Here is a 20,367-nt window from a genome sequence, read left to right as displayed (position 1 = left end):
AATGATGCCTGTTAGCTGATAATGAATTAATAAATACATTTCACTTATACGCACACGGTTGTGTCAGCAATATAATATAAACTTAGTTTATTTGTGACATTAAGTTAACTTAATATTGATATGAACGTAAAATATATACCTGGATGACAATCACACTAGCAGGCGAGATTGAGGGCAGCTACACCGGTGGGCCCCTTTGCTACGGTGCTTGCGTTACAGGACAAAAAGAATTTACCAGCGGCGCCGTTGGACTGGTAGCTGTGTTTTTCATAATTTATAACATTTTTCACCCGTTTCTTGTATAAAACAGGGTCAGATACGCCGCAGTACCTGAGTTGAGGTAGCGAGAAGGGATTCAAGATGATAACATCTGCCGGTAAGCGGGTTTTTATTAAATGTAGCTAGCTGCCATTGATTTAGCTGAGTCACAGCTAGCTAGCTAGCCGTCACTTTACTTTTGAATTGCTAAACATAAACCATGATATGGCTCAAGTTAAACGAGGAAATAACAGTTTCACGAAACGGTAGATTCTTAATATTGGTAAATAGACGGGAACACCTTTATTCACAATACGTCAATACGTATGGCAAAATCTATTCACGATGACACATGAAGACTGTCATTTGTGATTGTTGTATATCTCTTAATATTACAAATTCTGTTTTGTTTACAGTGGTACATTCTGTTCGATGTTATGTCAAAGGCATTTGTAAACATTACAGTAGCAACCTTAAGATGCTAAATAACAGAAGTATGCTAAAGGAACAAGTGGTGTGTATAGTTGGACATGTGGGGTAACGTTCTAAGGGGAAGCATTACCTTTGAAATGGTCAAATCTCATACATTATTATTGTTATTCAACTCTTAATGTTTATTGATGATTTATGTTTGTATATTCCTTCAGCTGGAATTATTTCGCTCCTCGATGAAGATGAGCCGCAACTTAAGGTAAATATCTGGCTTATATTTGTTTTTTCAAGATAACGTGTGAAAAACTGTCAAATTGTCATGTTGACCTTTTTTATTTTCCATTTTTTTATGTGCCTTTGCATTATTAATAAAGGGAAAAGTGCAATGTGTTATTTTATTTAAGTCACCTTTTATGACATCGCTGTCAAACACCAAGCATTTGATTTACCTATAGAAATATATAATGATCGAACAATAAACAGTAGTCAGTGTATACACTGCTGATAATAAGCAGTGTTTACGTATATATAACTAGAAAAACATACGTACAATTGAATAAATACTAATGTATACTTCTGACTTAAAGTTGTGGTTTAAGGACAAATATCCATTTAGGTGACATTTATTACATTCTATGCTTAAATAAACTTTACTTTATGTTGCTTATTGTTCTGTTTGCAGGAGTTTGCCCTCCAAAAACTTGACTTTCTAGTGAATGACTTCTGGGCTGAAATTTCTGGCTCCGTGGATAAGATGTAAGTACTATTACATTTGTAAACTGATTTCACATTGATGTCACAGTTATTAGCTGTTATTGTAATTGTTTTGGTAGGTGTGAATAAATGGTGGTAGTTTTGTATCATATATATATACCTGTGTGTGTGTGTGTGTATATATATATATATATATATATATATATATATATATATATATATATATAATAGTTATTGCATCTCTATCGTGATATTGAAATGCATGTAAGTTGCTCCCGCCGTTCCGACAAACCTCCTTTGCTGTTGATTGACAGCTGAAGCAAGTCAAAGAGAAAAGAATATAAAGATGAGCGGAGGATACAGATTCTTCCGCTGATTTAGTGGCAAGGAGAAAGTCTTCCATAATATAGAGATATATTTCAGAAATGAAAACATTAACCAGAGCGAGCTGTATTGAAGTTTGTGCTTTGCAAGACACTGACAGTGAGTTATATAAATAAAGCAGCGCGTTCTACATTCTCATGTATTATGTTTTTTTTAAATTAAAAAACATTTGTTTTTCAGTTAAGTCGTATAGTATTCATATCTAGATATCTGGTAAAAATATCGCGATGGAAATTGTGTCCATATTGTTCAGCCTTAGTACCTTGTCAGTTGAGTGCTGCGAGAAATGTGTGTTACTAAACTGGTATCTTTTAATCTCTTTTTTTCTGGTATCTTTTAATCTAAGGTGCACTTCCTGTTTTTCAGAGAAGTCTTGTATGAGGATGAAACTTTCCGGAGCAGAGCATTCGCTGCCCTTGTTGCCTCTAAAGTTTTCTACCATCTTGGAGCCTTTGAGGAATCTCTCAACTACGCTCTAGGTGCTGGAGATCTTTTCAATGTTACAGATGAATCTGAATACGTGGAGACCACCATCGGTAAGGATTTATTTTTACTAAAGGATAAACAAAACGATTAGTAGATGTAAGAAGTTACACCAAATATAATTTGCTTTTTTTTGTAGACCTTAGTAGATTTATCTAATCCAACATTTTGAATAAAACTTAAACATGCATCTGTATTGAATTGTAGCCAAATGCATCGACCACTACACCAAATTGCGTGTGGAGAATGCTGAATTGCCAGAGGATGAAGAGAAGAAAAGCATTGACCCTCGCCTTGAAGGGATCGTCAACAAGATGTTCCTGCGTTGTTTGAATGATCACAAGTACAAGCAGGCCATTGGCATTGCCCTGGAGACCAGGCGCCTTGACATGTTTGAGAAAACCATCCTGGAGTCGGTAATCACTTTTTTAATGAATTCAATGTCGCAATATTAATTATATATATGATGAGTGGATGTTCATAGATCTTTTTATTTTCACTTTTGCAGAGCGACGTCAGTGCACTTCTTGCTTACAGCTTGAAGGTTTGCATGTCCCTGATGCAGAACAAGAAGTTTCGCAACGAGGTCCTCCGTGTCCTGGTGAAACTATACATGAATTTGGAGAAGCCTGATTTCATCAACGTTTGTCAGGTAAGCATACACATTCAACTGCTGATAAAATGTCAAAAGATTTGCTGATGATATTCAAGAGTGTAGTTGCACACCTGCTCTCTGAAGCCCCTACTTTGCAGACCGCTACACTCTCAAGCCCTTACCTCTGCTACATTTTTTCTGATACCAAGTGTTTGTCCAGAGGATGCATTAGTCCAATTTGGATTAATTTAAACCATGTGTATTACATATCAGCCATTATAAATAAAGGTATTTTTTTTCTCCTCTCTACAGTGTCTGATCTTCCTGGATGACCCCCAGGCTGTTAGCGACATTTTGGAAAAGCTTGTTAAAGAGGACAACCTTTTGATGGCCTACCAGATCTGCTTTGACCTCTACGAGAGTGCTAGCCAGCAGTTTCTCTCCTCAGTAATTCAGAATCTGCGAACAGTTGGAACACCTATCCCAGCGGTTCCTTGCTCGACAAATACAGGCACAGTGCCCACAGCAGACAAAGAGAGGTAGGAGTCGGAAAGAAAGATGCAATTTAAATACTGTCTTTATTATCAATTGAGAAATTATGATAAACTAAAGCTTGTTAGCTTCATTCAGTGATTGTGTCAAAATGACTTGATGAATGATTTTTAATGTTTTTGCTTCAGCGATGCAATGGAAACTGATGAAAAAGCAGGGAGTTCTCCAGCTGGAAAGTCTACTGACATAGTAAGATCTTTCATTACTTGAGTTGTGTTATCTATTTTGTTATCTTCACTCATTAATTCTCTCAACAGAAGGATGAGCCTAAAGACCAGAATGCCAAAATGATCAAAATCCTTAGCGGCGAGATGGCCATCGAGCTCCACCTGCAGTTCCTAATAAGAAACAACAATACTGATCTGATGATCCTTAAAAACACAAAGGTGTGAATGAATCAGTTGCTGGTCATTAGTTGAACAATACTGTCACTGAATTACGTTTAGGATTACAAATTTATTTGTTTAACATATTTTTGTCATTTTCCTTACGCGACAATGTAGGATGCAGTCCGAAATTCTGTGTGCCACACAGCCACAGTTATAGCCAACTCCTTCATGCACACAGGGACCACAAGTGACCAGTTTCTCAGGTAACCATACCTCAAAATGGTGTCAAATGGTAATAAATACTTGTGGTGTATACTTACCTTTTCCCTCTCTGTAGAGAAAATCTTGAATGGCTTGCAAGAGCCACCAACTGGGCAAAGTTCACAGCCACAGCAAGTCTGGGTGTCATCCACAAAGTAGGGTTTTTACAGTTATTGTAACATTTGAAAGTTGTAAATTAATGCCCATCCTAAATAACTGTTAATTAAATTGCTTTAGGGTCATGAAAAAGAAGCTCTTCAGTTAATGGCCACCTACCTGCCAAAAGACACATCCCCAGGTTCGGCATACCAAGAGGGTGGGGGTCTGTATGCGCTGGGGCTCATTCACGCCAACCACGGTGGCGACATCATCGACTACCTGCTCGGACAGCTCAAGAATACCAGCAACGATGTAAGTCTGCTCAAGTTCCTTGATTTGATACGTTTAAATTAACAAAGGTTTTTACTTCTGGTGTAGATTGTTCGTCATGGCGGAGCCCTTGGTCTTGGTTTGGCTGCATTGGGGACAGCCAGGCAGGATGTGTATGACCTCCTCAAGTCCAATCTGTACCAGGATGATGCAGTTACAGGTTCTCTAAATTGATCCATCACTTTACATTGAAATGAATTGAAATAAATATATTAATAATGTTAATAATTTATCTTGCATTAAAATGTAATTAAAGCCAATTTTGCAGATAAAACTATTACTTTTAACACATTTTTCAATCTCATAGGTGAGGCTGCTGGTTTGGCCTTGGGTCTTGTCATGCTGGGTTCAAAGTCCGCTCAGGCTATTGAAGACATGGTGGGCTACGCCCAGGAGACGCAGCATGAGAAGATCTTGCGTGGTCTAGCGGTAGGAATCGCTATGGTCATGTATGGACGCATGGAGGAGGCTGATGCTCTAATTGAAAGTCTCTGCAGAGACAAGGTGAGACTGTTATTTTTATAGAGATATTCCTTGTTGAATCAGATTTATTTTTTGTCAAACGGTGTCACTTTAAAGTATTGCTGTTTAAATATACAAACGATAAATATGATGTGAGTTGGAGAACTAAGTCAGATTAGTATCTGTGATGTTAGTCATTGTAAAAACTTTGGCGTGTTAGATCATTCAAGCTCTCATAAAGACAAGAGTTGTAAATTTATTTGATGTTAGTCCTGCAACTTCCTCTTTGTTCTGTCGGCCAAAAACCCTTCTTAAGAATCTAAATGTGGAAAGTGACTCAGAAGTTTGTTGATTGTGGCATCCAGACACAAACCTTTCAAAGCTCTGCTTTTCTTCACTGTATACCTTAGGACCCCATCCTGCGGCGCTCTGGAATGTACACTGTCGGAATGGCTTACTGTGGCTCTGGGAACAATAAGGCCATCCGCCGTCTCCTTCATGTTGCTGTAAGTGTCGGTTATTTTTAAACATTGTTTCTTTAGAATCTGATACGTTTTATAGACTTATTTAAAAACGCATTTAAGGTTTATATTTATTTAAAGACGCATTGAACATTTTTATTTTTAACTTTCTAGAAAATATCCAGTTCTTGTCCTCTAGGTGGTACTGTAAGACCTTCAGATGAGAAGTTCAGTGTCATTGTGCTTTCCTTTCTTAGGTGAGTGATGTGAACGATGATGTCAGACGAGCTGCTGTAGAGTCCATCGGCTTCATCTTGTTCAGGTAAGTCCTCAATGATTCGCTAGAACTGAAAGGGTCTTTAACTCCTTTTGTGCTTCACAAGAAAAGTGGACTATTGCATTCACTCTCAACTTTGATATGATGAAAATACATTCTGAAACTATGTGTAACCTGTAACAATGTAGTTTTATTTTATTTTTTTCTAATGTTAAACATGTTTTGTATGTTGTGAAGTTTTAAAGCTTTTTTATTTTCAATTCTCACTATAATGCTGAGACTTTTTCAGCAAGCAAGTTATTTATAAAATGAGAAGTCAGAAGGATCAAGCCAACTACAAAAAAGCCAAAATTTGTCATAACTTGCATAACCACATCAGCCAATATTGCACAAGAAAATTAACTTGCACAAGAAAATTAAAATTATGTAATTTTGTCATTACCTGAGTTAACTCTGGTGACTTGCAGTGAAAGGAACGGACACATGTAAATGTAAAATTGTACAAAAATAAGGTGACTAAGTGAACTGATTAACTTTTGGTTTGAGTTTTAAAAATAATTGATTTATTTTAGTGCACGTCTGGCATTGGGGTCGTTTGACTGGCTGCCCTATCAGTCGACTGACGAGATGGATGATTGGCTGATGTCTATTTTTTTATATATATATATTTATTTAAGGTAATTTATTCTCTTTGCGAAGGACATGAAATTGCTGCAACAAAAACAAATAACTGAGTAATTCTTTTTGCAGCTTAAAATGTCTTTTATTACAGTTAAGTAATAGTTTTAGAACAAGTTAAATTGGCATCAGTGATGGATGACTGCTGCTGGCTGTGTGGTTGAGTTTTGTGTAATAACAATTTCCTCCTGCTGGCTTTGTTCATGTTGAGACAGATGCAATACATCTAATGTAAGTCCAATGGAAATTTGGGTCTGCTGTGGACCCCGAAGTGGACTGTGGTAGCTCACTTTTCCAACGTCATTGTTCAGTCCCACATTCACAAGCCGTTTAGAATTCTCTGCCTCTGATGACCGTATAGAAATTCCTTTCCAAGTCCGATCTTTTGACGATGAATTCATACTCCTCTCGGAGCCATGAGAAGAGAACTTTCTGTAATTAAAGGTGATGAGTCGCCTGAACGCTTGTCTAAATGTCTTGTTAAATAGTGTGTAAACCAGAGGATTTATTCCTGACGACACATAGCCAACCCAGACGAAGATCTCCATCAGGTTGCCGATGATGTCAAAGTCACAGTTGGCACACAGAACAGTGGCAATGTTGGTGATAAAGAAAGGGCACCACATGACCACGAATAGAAGGAAGACTATGCCGAGCACCTTTGAGGCGCGCTGCTCGTTACTCAGTGTCTGCATTGATTTCTTTCCCATCGCAGACATTCTCCTAAAGGGTGCATCCTCACTCGTAGGGAAGTTAAGTCTGTTGATGCCTGGTTTTTCCATGATCCTGGATAGTCTTCTCTCCAGCATATTCAATTTTTCTTCATTGTTTGTCAGAGAGTATTCCTTTTGAAAAATTGTGGAGACCGTTGAATAGCTAAATCGCTGAACAACCTTTGACCTGAGCAAATTAACCTTTTTGCGCAACACTTGAACGGTAAGAAGGTAAATGACCATCATTATCATTAATGGAATAAAGAAGGCTGCCAATGAGCCAATAAGCCTAAATTCCCAGAATGCGTCCGTCATCAGCAGGCATGTGTGGTTGGCGTTGAAAGTGATGTTGTTGTGAGGATGGTAGTCCTGAAGCCCTTTGATTGGTATGGGCATCGCTATACCTGAAGAAGAAAGTGTAGACATTAGTCCTAATGTCAGAGTACTAGTCAATCTTTAAGAGTTAAGAAATAAGCAATATCTATTCAACACAAATGACAAGACGAGTAGTTTAACTTACACATTTTATTTAACAACTCCACATAATGATTAAACCAACTATGTGTCGGAACTTAATGGGAAGTTAAATCAATACATACCAATGGAAATGAGCCACACCAGTCCGATTTTGACTAATGCTTTGCCTCTGGATTTGTTCTGGCTGTGCTGGATTGGCTTTTTGATTGCGATGTAGCGGTCCAGGGAAATGGCGCAAAGATGCATGATAGATGCGGTGGAAAAAAGTACGTCCAGGAAGAGCCAAATGGGGCATATGAAGTCTGGTAGTGGCCAACCAGAGTCTGAAAAGATGAGTAAGAACATTGTTACAAACTGGTGAAGGCATTCTTAAAGCAGATGTTTTAAATCCATCTTCGCTACAGACTTTGACTGATTTGAATATGAAACATCAAGGCAAGTAACGATCACAACTGACGAGACTTTCCTGCTGTTCATCACTGTAAGAAAAGCTTCACCGAAACTAAAAGTATGTAATGTTAATGGTCTGGAGAGTTTATTTTTACTTTCATGCATTACAATATACAGGCGAGAGGTGTGTGTAATCTATCTTGTCTTTATTAGAGAATGTTTGACAGTTTGCTTGGCCTTTTAAAACCACTTCTTCCACTGTCTCTGTATTAAACTTGTAAGAGCTGAAGTAAATTAAGTTGTCAAGGATTAAGATGATTACAATATTATTGTCTTCTGGTCTTTCTTCTAGAATTGGACATAGTTGTGATAACTGTTATCCTTAAAATGTGTAAATGTAAACATTCCCTAAAATATGACGATGTTTCTGTGAAGCATCTCGACAAAAATGCTGGCCTGTCGAAAGGGAAATGTTCAAACCGTGTTCAGATGTTTCCTTGTGTGTTGTTCCAATTTATAGTCGTACCTAGTGAAAGAAGTTGTTGGCACTGGAAATTAAATTGGTTTAGGGCTGAACGATTGATCGCATTTGCGATAAAATCGCGATGTTCAAAAATGCGATTATTATATCGCAGGGGTTGCGATTTTTATTTGATGTTAATTTTCGAGCCGTCAAAATGACTTGCCAGCGGCACTGAGATCATCAGGTTGAAGCGATTCTTTAACCCGATTATCAGTGACGTCTAGAGAAGCTAAAGAGCAGCATAAGAAACGAACTACACGTTTTCAAAAACTTTACAACCTGACATTGGTTCGTAAATTTGAATCAAGACGTGTGTCTGTCGACGTGTGTGTGTGTGTGCTGCTCACGTCTCTGCCGGTGTGTGTGCGCACCACAGGCATGTTTGTGTGTGCCTTATGCAATCACACAATTCAAATTGTGTAAATTATAATATATTATTGTGTATGACAGGAAATGCACTTAAACACGAAGAATGACTGACTAACTTTTCTTTACTCTGCACTGAAGTTTGTGTGATTTATTATTGGCTCATAAATATTAATGTTTACATCACACTTTTAGCACCTTTTTACAGTAGTGTTTAGTATTTACAGTGAATAAATACAAGTGTAATTAGAGTAACTAAATAAACCTTCTCCCTTTATAAGGGTATGCTTAATTTGCCTTCATAATAATAACTTAAAAACTTCATCTTGAGAATCAAAGAGAAATACATATTAATTTAAAGTTAATAATTTAATTTATTGGATAAAAAAAATGCATAAAGAGGACATTGAAAAAATAGTCGCATAAATAATCGCACTCGCAATATTTCTGAAAAAATTATAACTTTTTTTTTTCAGAAATATTATATATATTAATGATTGTTCAGCCCTTTTGGCAAATATTAAATTGCCAAGGTTCAACTAGTCATTCAAAGGCATCTTTACTTACTGTAGAGGATGGTGATGAGGGCGATTGGCATCACAAGTAGTCCCACCAGTAAGTCGGCCACTGCCAGTGACATCAGAAAGTAGTTGGTGGCGTTTTGGAGCTTCTTCTCAAGTGAAACCGCAAGAATGACCAAAATATTCCCTCCAATAGTGGGTATGATGACCATGATAATGAGCAAAGAGGCCCACTGTAGTTGAGGCTCTGTGTCCAGTCCAGAGCTGTTGCCCCCCAATGAAGCCCCGACATGCTGTGACATAGTGCTGCAGACTTGACAGCACACCTTGTTATTAGTCTGACTCCCAGTGTTTTCGATGGTGCACAATTGATCAGCATGATCACCAGATCCCCAAGGATGATGAGTTTGGTTTCAACACCCTCATTCAGTCAAACGGGGTCCACCGAGTCCAGTTGTTGTGCCTCGGAGCGATAATTCCACTGGTCGTAAAAGATGCTCTGTCAATCTCTGGCTTTAGAATTAATCCATTGTCTTCCCATCTTTCCAGACGAGTGGTCTCGCTTCTTATCCACCTTTTAATTTAAGAAGCAAACACCTTTTTTAAAGCAGTAGCAAGTCAAGTAATGTGTGATAAGGTATCAGTTGATATCCGTCTCACTTGAATAATGACACAAAGCTGAATTTAAAGCACGAGTCTTACCTGCCACCGAGTTTATATCCATGACGATGAATCCGTTTCTTTTGCTGGTTAAAACAATTGGAGTCTTCGATAGAATATGATTTGCCTTCCCCACGTAACTCCAGTCCCACTCTGCGTTTTGCTGTCTCCAAACTGCTCACCCTTCCTCCCGCCTTGGTCCTGTTCTGGTCTCCGCCCCTTCTTGTTCCCCGTTAGTCAGACCCTGTGCAAAACATATGAATGTCTTCAGGCTGGCAGCCTTCCCTTTTTTCCCCTAGGAATGAATTTGCTTAACACGCTTTAGGTTTTTAATCGCTTTCCTCTTTGTCCTATTAAGATGATGTACGCTATTACTGGTTACTTTGGTTAATAACCATTTTCCTGTCAAACCTTGTACATTGATAATTATATGGTCTAAAAATTAATTGCTTATTAGACCACCCCTTTTTATCTGCTACATATTGAAAATTAGGCAATTTTCCTTCAAGCTGGCTGTGGGAGAGATTTTTCATTAGCACGGTGGTGAGTGAGTGTTCTTTTAGGAACATTAATCTGGTACGAGTCCATTAATTCCTCGGATCACTAGACATAATGAGTTGGAATAAAAACATTAAGTCTCTAGAGAATCAACATGTCTTTTGGAGGGGGGGGGCATCGTACCAACTTTTTGTTTTTCAAAGTAGTTCAATTACGTAATCGTGTTAAAATATTGACAGATTTGTCTTTAACTGATATGCATTGAAAGATGTTTTTGGCCGAAATTGCGACCTTTTTTTTTTCCTCAATCCCCCCTGAGTACAAAAATGTTTTATTTGGTTTCCTTTTTATTCCATTAATGGTCCATTTAGATGGATATACAGACCCCACACTGCATGACTGGAAGCTTAGAACACTGACCAGCTCCCTGTTATGTTTTGACAAGTGTGTGGATAGTAAGCAAGTGTAACCCTGAGCACTATGAGTCGCCTCTGCTTTAAATAAAATGAATGTTTTAATTATTATTACTGGTAATGAACTTTTTTTGACCCGTAGAATTTTGAGATCGATTTAAGATTCATCACATTTAGCTGGATACATCTATTAGAAAATGACATACTAATGCAACACTGTAAAATTATTTGGTCTTTACTCAATGCTTTCCTGTGCTTAAAATGAACCAAATGTGTTTTTCCAAGTTCCTATTCTTTATTGGGGATTAAACACACTGGTATTTATTGCCAATATTAATTTTAAAATCCATATTTCCTTTTTAATTCAATGTTTATAGTTTTCCGTTTAATTGCAGTCAAATATTTAAGTCCCCTTGGCTCACTTGTTTATGATTCGGCTGCGTTTAATGAGCAGGGATAAAGGCTGCTATGTTTGTCCTCCTGCTGAAAGAGTTGAAAATAATTGACTTAAGTTACCTTATTTAACCATAAGACTGGTTAAATCTATTGTTAAGTTTGAATGCATGTGTGGGACGACAAGGAAGTTGATCGCCAGACAAGAATAGAACTCCTGAGCTATGGAAGGGGATCGAGTGATGAAGTCATTTGTGGATTCTAAATGCTGAGCTTCCAATTCCATTAACGGCTACAGAGACTCTGTGTAAAGTTAAACTTTAAAAAGACCCCGGAGACTTCTCCAATGTTACCACTGTTCATTCTTGAGTTATGTTTATTTTAGTTTGACTTTTATACAACTTTATCCTTCAATACAACAATATACAATTCAACAACCTAATGCAAGCTTTTCTTTTAAACTGACTATCATAGGATAGATCAAACTTGGAGAACAACTGTAGGGGGAAAAACTTTTTTTCACCTTTGGAGCGTCGTTTTATCTCTTGCTTCTCATTACCACTCCAACATTTTTAAATGCAAATGACACTAAGGCAGCTTTACTTGATGAAACTGATTCTGTGAAGGGATGACTTGCCAAAAGCTGTACTTGTTGAAATTTGATTCTAACGGGCGTTTGCCTTCCAAGCTGAAGGGTTTAAGCAGTTTATGATGATTTGGGGTCTTGTAAGTTTACGTTTTCCTCATTTGCAGCAATCACTCTTCATAGTTGGAAACAAATCCTGAGCAGAGACTTTTCAATCCTTTCCATGTGCCTGCCTAAAGTCAAAACATCAAAACAAAGAAATGTCCTTCCTCGTAAATTCTTTTGTATATCCCGTTAAAAAAAGTTGTCTTTCCCCGTCTTTACAGGACTCCTGACCAATGTCCCAGTGTGGTTTCCTTGTTGTCGGAGAGCTACAATCCTCATGTGCGCTGCGGTGCTGCAATGGCTCTGGGAATCTGTTGTGCTGGGACAGGCAACAAGGTGAGTCCTCCGCCTGACGATGTTCAATTCTGGTCAGGTTATCGTAATTAACTGGCCAGTTAACTTCTGCTGATGTTTTGGGATTCTTTAAAGAGTTTTTTAAACAGAAATGAAGTGTATGCTGTTGTATAACTAATCATTTAAATTAGTTTATATTTAAAAATGAAATGAATATAGTGATTCATTGACTTCCTCCACAAGGAATTGTTAAAGCGATTTGTGACCCTGGTCTAGAAAGGCGCTTCAGAAATAACCATTACTTACTTACTTACACATAATAATCATTTAAACCCAATTATGCCAGGACACTATATCTCAAACTGGAAGAGAAGGACAATCAAGGTGTTATAAAGGCAGTGACTACAACTACATTTTCAATAGTAGGGTTGTATTTGTCTTCTGGGTTTGTGTGTTTCATAACAGGCAGCATTTTATGAATGACACTGTTATGATGTTTCCTTACCTCCGTCTCATGAATCTTCATGTTGTGTCCTTTAATAAGATAAGCAATGTTTGTCATGCTATTTTATTTCCCCGACCTGTAACCTGGGTTGTTACAAGCACGGTCAATCATGACTGTTAAAGGTGTTATGAGCTCTCATCTCTCACTGCAATGAAAATGGAAAGCGTTGCTTATCTAAGAATTAAAAAAAAAAAAAAAAGTTAGAAGAAGTAAGATCTAATTAATTATGTGAATATGTTTTTTCCCACTGCTACACTTTATCTAGTTTCGTGCCTCCTGGGTAATTTTGTGCTTCATCAATGTACAGATAAGTGGATGCATTGGTGTCCTGAGGAGCTGCTTTCTTATCACATTTATTTTGTAAATTCCCCTTTTCTCATCTATAAAGTAACTGTCATTTCTGTTTCTTTTATTGGAGCATGAGAAGAAAGAAAGTGCTGCTGTTTTGATGAGCAAAATTACTTTTGATAGAATTTTCCAAAATTGCAACCATCATCTCTCTTGGATATGAGGGTCAATTAAAAGAATGGTCATGTGTCTAACTCCTTTGTCTGATGTGTATTAAGGCGCTGACCCCTAACTGTGATGAGCATCACCCGCTTGTCTTGTAAAAATCAGTCCAGCTTTTGAACATTAATCGACTGAGTTGGTGAAATATCCTCGTAGGTGGGATTATTCCAGTCGACCTCTTGATGAGACCTACCAGCAATGTTTAATAACAAAGAAAAGAATAAACCTCGGAGTGAGGAAGGCTACATTTTAAACTATGCTAACAGTTGTGAGCCAGACAGGTCCATATATTCCACTGCTGTCCTGGCAGTAAAAAAATTAACCCTTTAAACTCCGAAACAGGATATGCTGGGTGGTGCTGGCTTTGTTCAGGTTAACAGATACCGTTTGTTGTTGTTATACATTTCCAAAAGTGAAATGTTTATTTTAGTCATCGGCCAGATTTTCAGCCTCCAGTGAAGCTCCTGTTGCTCTTCAGAGAGCAGAGGAAGCAGAAGAGATAAATAAGTGATCACCCATCAATCCACGAAGGAAACGAAAGATCTCTGACAGTCCAATACTTGGCGAGTCGTCATAGGCAACTAGATATGAGTGGTACTAATCACATTCATTTGTGTGCTCTGGTTTCCTCTGATAATTATTTGTTCTGAACACAGACATCCTGTGACAATGATGAGGTCTGTTGGACATTTGAAAGGATTTGTGTCCGTCACAATGGATCATCTGTTAAAAAAAATAAACTAAGTTTAGTAAAAAACTTGTGATAAATTATTGTAATGGTGAAAACAACATCAAAATTACATAAAAGCTATTGTCCACATCAAATGTGTTTGTCAATTTACTGTAGGTTATAATGTTTGACAAAATCAATTGAATGCTTGTATCTCCTTAAATGTAACATTGACATGCAATATATTTCTTTGTACTGCAGGAAGCCATCAACCTGTTGGAACCAATGACCAATGACCCGGTGAACTATGTGAGACAGGGCGCCCTCATCTCCTCCGCTCTGATCATGATCCAGCAAACTGAGGTCACCTGCCCTAAGGTTCGTACAATCTGATTTAATACGTTTCAAGCAATTCTTTGCTTGAAGATATTGTGTCGACTGGAATGTGAAAGCTTTGCTAGAAGCAGAAAGTACTTTGGTGTTCCTCGAGTCGTGGAGGCCTGGTCTCCACACACGGGCTTAAGTAGAAGCCTGTAGTTAGTCTTAGATTAAGAAATGCCAGACACATTTTCACAAACTCCACTTTTGCAGAGCAGCTTAAGATGGTATGCAAGGTTGTGCAAGAGACTCTGGAACATCCAGGACTGTTTATTTCACATCCTGGTCTTTACTATTTCTGTTATGTCTTGAGCTAATGTTCTTAACACGCTTTTACTGTAAAAGTCTGTAAACGTGCCAAAATGTACTGACGGGTATTCTGTGTTGTCTCTGCTTCTTGTTGTTTAGACTAATTTAGGATAAGATGTCATGACCATCCCTTTTGGAAAGCACCCTAACAGAACCGTGATTAAAAAAAATAAAATGTTGCTCTTTCAGGTTAACCAGTTCAGGCAGTTGTACTCGAAGGTCATCAACGACAAGCATGACGACGTGATGGCCAAGTTTGGTGCCATTCTTGCCCAGGGAATCCTGGATGCTGGTGAGTTCTTTGGCTATTCTAACCTGAATTATGACCCATGTTTTGAAGTTCTCACCCGTCTGAAATCTGGGCGAACAAGAGGTTACGAGAACAGAGTCCATTATGAAGTAATAGTGGGCGGGGCTTAAGGTCATTTTCTAATGTCAATATTTCAAGGGAAAAGAGAGTTTTGTACAAACAGACACTGATGATACAATAGAGTCAACATCTATTTAAGACACTTTAAAAAACATTTTAATTTGAATGGAAACAAATGTGTTTGGTGTGTATGAGACTTTTAAGCAACGTTGGTCAGAACCACCAAATACTCAGAGCCTCTCGGAGCTAATCCTGCTAAAGTACATTAGCGTCGGCTGCTCCGTGCTTGGATCACATCTCTCTGCCACATGGCCTGATGGTGTCCCAGCGGTGATTACTGTTGACCTGATACTGTTTGTTTATTAGTGGGTGTTTGTTTGGGTAAGTATCCAGTGTTTGGGTGTGTGTGGGGTCCCAGCTATACAACCTTTTCCAGACAATCACACACACAATTCTTACACATGTGGCTTTTAAGTCCACATTTTTGCTCTGGCTTGTACGTCCTCTGTGTGTCATTGAAACCAGATAAAACATGGAACATTAATTTACTCAGACACCGTAACAATGCAATCGTTTCTAGCATAACATCCAGACGACGCTGCGTGATAATCTCTGACCACGAGTATCATTTTTCATGAAGACAGTTTTCTACAGCTCCTCCTCGTCACGATGTTAACTTGTCTTGTTCAGTGTTCATTCTTTTTCCACCACAGTTCCAGAGCGCTTCCAAGTTTTTATACACATTTAGGTAGATTTACATGGATCCGTTCTGGCCTTGAACCCTGGTTTAGAGTAGCCTGGCATGTTAAATGGCATTTTCCGTGTCAGCCTGACCAGAGCATTGCTCAAGCTGAGTATGAAATGCAATACGTTTTTTTTTTTTTATATGCACTATGTTAACGTCACATGCTTATATTTAGACAATTCAATGCAGCCCTGAATGTTCTCCGTTTTCTTTTCCTTGTTATTGACTAGAATCTAGTCACTAGATGGATTTGATCACTTTTTTCTGTACTTTAGTTTCAGCAAATAACATGTATTTTATTGGGGTTTTTTTGAGACAAGAGTTTACATTTCCTTTCATTAGCTATACAGTTGTTTTCCTCTAAAATTCAATAAATCAAAATGATGGTAAAAAACATTGAATAGATTTATCATTAAACAACACGCTACATATAACCTAGACCTGCCTTGATGAGCAGGTGAAAATATTCACCTATTTAGACTTTAAGCCTCAACAGACCACCAAAGCCGGTGGTCTTCACACCATTTTTCATCGACACTAAAGGCTTGATAAGCTGATTATGCTGAACGTGTCATTATTTTCATGCTTCATGTTTCATGATATTTTGAATCCCTCTGTCCAGGTGGTCGCAATGTGACCATCTCTCTGCAGTCCAGGACGGGTCACACTCACATGCCATCAGTGGTGGGCCTGCTCGTCTTCACCCAGTTCTGGTTCTGGTTCCCTCTCTCCCACTTCCTGTCCCTGGCCTTCACACCCACGGCTATCATCTGCCTCAACAAGGACCTCAAGGTACAGATGTCGATTTTGTGTATTTTGTAATTTAGACATAAATCTGGACTTTATGTGTCGTCCAATAATACGTGAGCTCGACCTTTCTTCAGTTTTTCCCAGCATACATTGCTGCGTAGCAACTGGAAAATATACGAGTCTGTGTTTGTAACTGGTCCAGAAAATGAGAGGAGAATTTGGAAAACCTGGGTTGGGCGCACCACTGGTTTACAAAACTGCTGCCACAGTTACCTGGTGTCACAGCTCTCTGGTGGAAAAATTGGACTCTTCATTTGCAAGTTTCCACACAAATCCCGAGTCTTATCTGTGACGTGGATGAGCTCACCGTGGGTTTGCTTTGGTCCCTTGCCACTCGCTGACTGATGCCACAGAAATCTTAGACGGTATCAACACTTCTCTGCTGCTCACATGACCCTGCAGATGTATTTCTGTTCAATTATCGGGATACATCGACAGATGTCCGTCACGGGGCCTCCTGGATTATCAACTTTGTTCAGCACCTGTTTAGCAGCTCGCACCCATCATCGCACTGTCATCGCACGCCTTTCGTAAAGGACATCCATCCCTTTGTTTCAGTATTTATAACCGTCCGCAAGTGAACGCATCGTTTCGCCGCTGCTCCTCCAGACGAGGTTTAGAAGAAAAGGTCGACACCAGTCACAACGATGGAAGCCGTTTAGTTGATGTTTTCCTGCCATTGTTTTCATTTGATTCATGGCTGAAGAGAATCGTAGATCAGGTTTGAAGACGACCCCTAAGATCATCTCTGGCTCTACAAATGTCCTACATTTGCTCTTTACTCATTCAATATACACTACATTGAGAACTGGGGAGAAAAAGAAAATGTTAATTTAATCATGTTGATAATGTGTTATTGTTACATTGAGATCATGATGCTGTTTTAAAATCTGATTTATTTGAGGGTTCGTGTGGATTAAATTAGTTTAATCACGATTGAATAGCAACAAATTCAACAAAGAATATAAAAGTGTGCGATTGATAGTCTTTTAATAAACAAATAAAGAGCATAAATACAACTGATGTTGACACAAAAAATGTCTTTTTAAAACATTGATTAGACATTTATCTATTAATGTTGGTAGTTTATACAAAACTCGGGCATTGATTGTTTTTATTTTACAATAAGTTGCTTCTTGAATTAAGAGGGTTTTTTTCCAAGATGTTATTTTCTATATATAGGATGTTTACAAAAATGATTCAAATGATTAAAAATTCAACATCGCAGTTTAAAAATTGTAAATTTGAGAAACTAAAGTCAAGCTTATCATAATAATAACAAATTTGTTTCCATTCAAATTAAACCAGAGGTCGTAATGAGGCTTCATGAAACAACTGTGTAGTGAAGACTCCGCCTCATGATACAGTGTATTTATTTAGAAAGACCACTAGATGGTGCTCTCTGCTTTAGAATCAGACGCTGTATCATGATACAGTTAATTTTGATGACCCTCATGCTAGTTCTTTTGTCGACGCGATGGCGAAAGGAGGAACTTTGTAACTTTCAGTGTTTGAACCCCAACGTTGTCGTCTCAGATGCCCAAGGTGCAGTACCGCTCCAACTGTAAGCCGTCCACCTTCGCCTACCCTCCAGCCCTGGAGGTCCCCAAGGAGAAGGAGAAGGAGAAGGTGTCCACCGCCGTCCTCTCCATCACCGCCAAGGCCAAGAAGAAGGAGAAGGAAAAGAAGGAGAAGGAGGAAGAAAAGATGGAAGTGGTGAGTGAATTTTCTTTTTTCACAATTTCAAGTCAGTGATCCCGGGCCGGTAACGAGAGAAATCTTTGCTCGGTTCTCTTGCAGGAAGTCCAAGAGGGTGAGAAGGAGAAGGAGAAGGAGAAAGAAAAGGAGAAGGAGAAAGAAAAGGAGAAGGAGAAGGAGAAAGAAAAGGACAAGAAGGACGAAGAGAAGGAGAAAGAGAAGAAGAAGGAGGCGGAGCCGAACTTCCAGCTGCTGGAGAACCCGGCGCGAGTGATGCCAGCTCAGCTCAAAGTGCTCAACATGCCCGAGACCTGCCGTTACCAGCCGTTCAAACCGGTACGTCTCGTTTAACGTATCCGAGAGTTTCTCCTGCAGGTCCAGAGTCTGTTCGAGTGGAAACCAGACCAGCTTGTAAATGTCGACAGTAAATAATGTGACGACGGAAGAGCAGCTTCTTCTTGTTCTGCAGGTTTCGGATTTAACTGTTGCTGACAAAATGTTCAACAGTGTCTGGAACACGCAGGATTTCATCGTTTATCTGCGAAGGATGTTAGGACTGCTGCCATCTAGAGGCCGCAAGTTTTATTGCAACACAAAAATGAACAAACACTGGATATTTTAATGTTCAAAAATCCAGGTTAATAATGGAAAAAGAGGAAATTAAAAATATGTATCGATCAGTGCTGTTAATATCAAAATAGTATTGTGAAAAAGAAGTATTGCGATTTTACGCGTATCGATATTTTCCTACATCCTGAAGTGAACTCAATCCTCTTTCCTGTCTGGGTTCTGCGCATTCGTTTGATTCAAGGAAGAGTAACATCTAGAATTAAAACAGTCAATTTATTAATAATGAATCTTCAGATTAACTAAGTCACGTCTGTAGGCCATAACTTCTGGGTCATGGATGTCCTCATGACTGTATCCTCTTATATATACATCTTATCTTTCACAGTTTGAAACTCACTGTAACAACGAGGCCTCTGTCAATTGTACAAGAAACGTATAGAAAGGTTCACACAAAGTTGAGGCCAAGATGCTCAGAGCCTTCAACATTTGAAATACAAGAAATAGAATGATGCATAAAATGAGGATATATATAATTGAACCCTTAAATGAAAACATATATGTGGATCAATCTGAGGATAGATCTTCACTTCCTTGTTGACGTGCGGTTGTGGTCCACAGCTCCACACCGGCGGCATCATCATCATGAGAGACACCAGCGAGGCAGAGGAGGAGCTGGTCGAGCCCGTCTCTGCACACGGCCCCAAAATCGAGGAGGAGGAGCAGGAGCCCGAACCCCCGGAGCCCTTCGAGTACATCGACGAGTAGAAGCGTCGTCGAGGTGAAGGTACGCGAGTCCAACGTGTAAATCTCAACATGAATCCACGTTAAAACCGAGAAGAAAACTATAGAACTTTGAAGTATTAAGGTGTTTATAAAGTGGCTTCGGTGTCGGGTTCTCCCTCGAGGCCAGCCGGGCCCGGAATGTAAACAGCCGTGCCCGCTCCCACCAATCAAGAGGCGGGTCCGACAGTCGCGAGCGCGCTGTGCGGACGAGGTGACGCTGACCAAATTAGGCGTCGCAGACACTGTTGGCGTTTTTACGGGCGCGGCGCTGCAGACGCATGAGGCTGCGCAGGCGTCGGGCCCAGGATGTTGTCGATGCCAGGAAGAGTCCGAGTCACTGATGGTCTTTCTTGTCTGCAGGTTCTCCAAGAACCAGGGTCTCCACGTGTTTCTGCTGACGACGGCAGAAATCCTTTTTTTCATGTTTTATTTCTTTTCTCCTGCGCCTGTATAAACCTGTCTGACAATAAACCATGTAAACCAGCCGGTCTCGTGTCCCGTTCACTTTGACCCCCAGTTATTTCTGACAGAAGTCCAGCGACAACAGAAGCCTCCGTACAAGGCCAGAGGGGGTTTCGAACTCGCGAATCCAGCATCGGGTCCAGCTGCAGCTGAGTCACCGTCTGTGGCCGCAACCGAAGCCTCGCCGCGTCGATGACAGGAGAGCAAAACATCCAGACCCACCGGAGAGACCGGGCCGCGTTCCCGACGGTTCCGGGCGAGGAGCGACGACCCGGTGCAGCGTGACGAGGTGAGCAAGTGTTT

General features: G+C 39.4%; 2 protein-coding genes across 3 annotated transcripts; one reads left to right on the top strand and one right to left on the bottom strand.

Annotated features, from left to right (window-relative positions):
* Positions 1 to 225: 225 nt before the first annotated feature.
* psmd1 (proteasome 26S subunit, non-ATPase 1) lies at positions 226 to 20,085 on the top strand. Of its 2 annotated transcripts, none has more exons than XM_087783557.1 (24): positions 226 to 376; positions 906 to 949; positions 1,373 to 1,446; positions 2,155 to 2,324; positions 2,479 to 2,687; positions 2,780 to 2,923; positions 3,179 to 3,405; positions 3,547 to 3,607; positions 3,676 to 3,804; positions 3,922 to 4,010; positions 4,085 to 4,163; positions 4,246 to 4,419; positions 4,486 to 4,597; positions 4,745 to 4,941; positions 5,310 to 5,405; positions 5,618 to 5,682; positions 12,182 to 12,296; positions 14,201 to 14,317; positions 14,816 to 14,918; positions 16,364 to 16,533; positions 18,088 to 18,267; positions 18,400 to 18,585; positions 19,438 to 19,603; positions 19,963 to 20,085. In XM_087783557.1, exons 1-23 carry the CDS (start codon positions 361 to 363, stop codon positions 19,582 to 19,584), a joined length of 2,904 nt encoding a protein of 967 aa, XP_087639683.1. In that variant the 5' UTR covers positions 226 to 360; the 3' UTR covers positions 19,585 to 19,603; positions 19,963 to 20,085. The 2 variants fall into 2 exon arrangements, with proteins under 2 accessions (XP_087639683.1, XP_087639682.1); XM_087783556.1 differs by having other exon boundaries at positions 18,352 to 18,585.
* On the bottom strand, positions 6,444 to 9,640 carry htr2b (5-hydroxytryptamine (serotonin) receptor 2B, G protein-coupled). Its single transcript, XM_087785545.1, has 3 exons — positions 9,352 to 9,640; positions 7,628 to 7,828; positions 6,444 to 7,432 (listed from the first exon to the last, which is right to left on the bottom strand). The coding sequence occupies exons 1-3, from the start codon at positions 9,605 to 9,607 to the stop codon at positions 6,444 to 6,446; spliced, it is 1,446 nt and encodes a 481-aa protein (XP_087641671.1). The 5' UTR covers positions 9,608 to 9,640.
* Positions 20,086 to 20,367: the final 282 nt, after the last annotated feature.

This window comes from Callionymus lyra, chromosome 2, assembly GCF_982586985.1.
Source record: "Callionymus lyra chromosome 2, fCalLyr1.hap1.1, whole genome shotgun sequence".
Taxonomy (NCBI): domain Eukaryota; kingdom Metazoa; phylum Chordata; class Actinopteri; order Syngnathiformes; family Callionymidae; genus Callionymus; species Callionymus lyra.
Note: the sequence above shows the minus strand (reverse complement) of the source record. Positions and strands in the feature narration are given on the sequence as shown.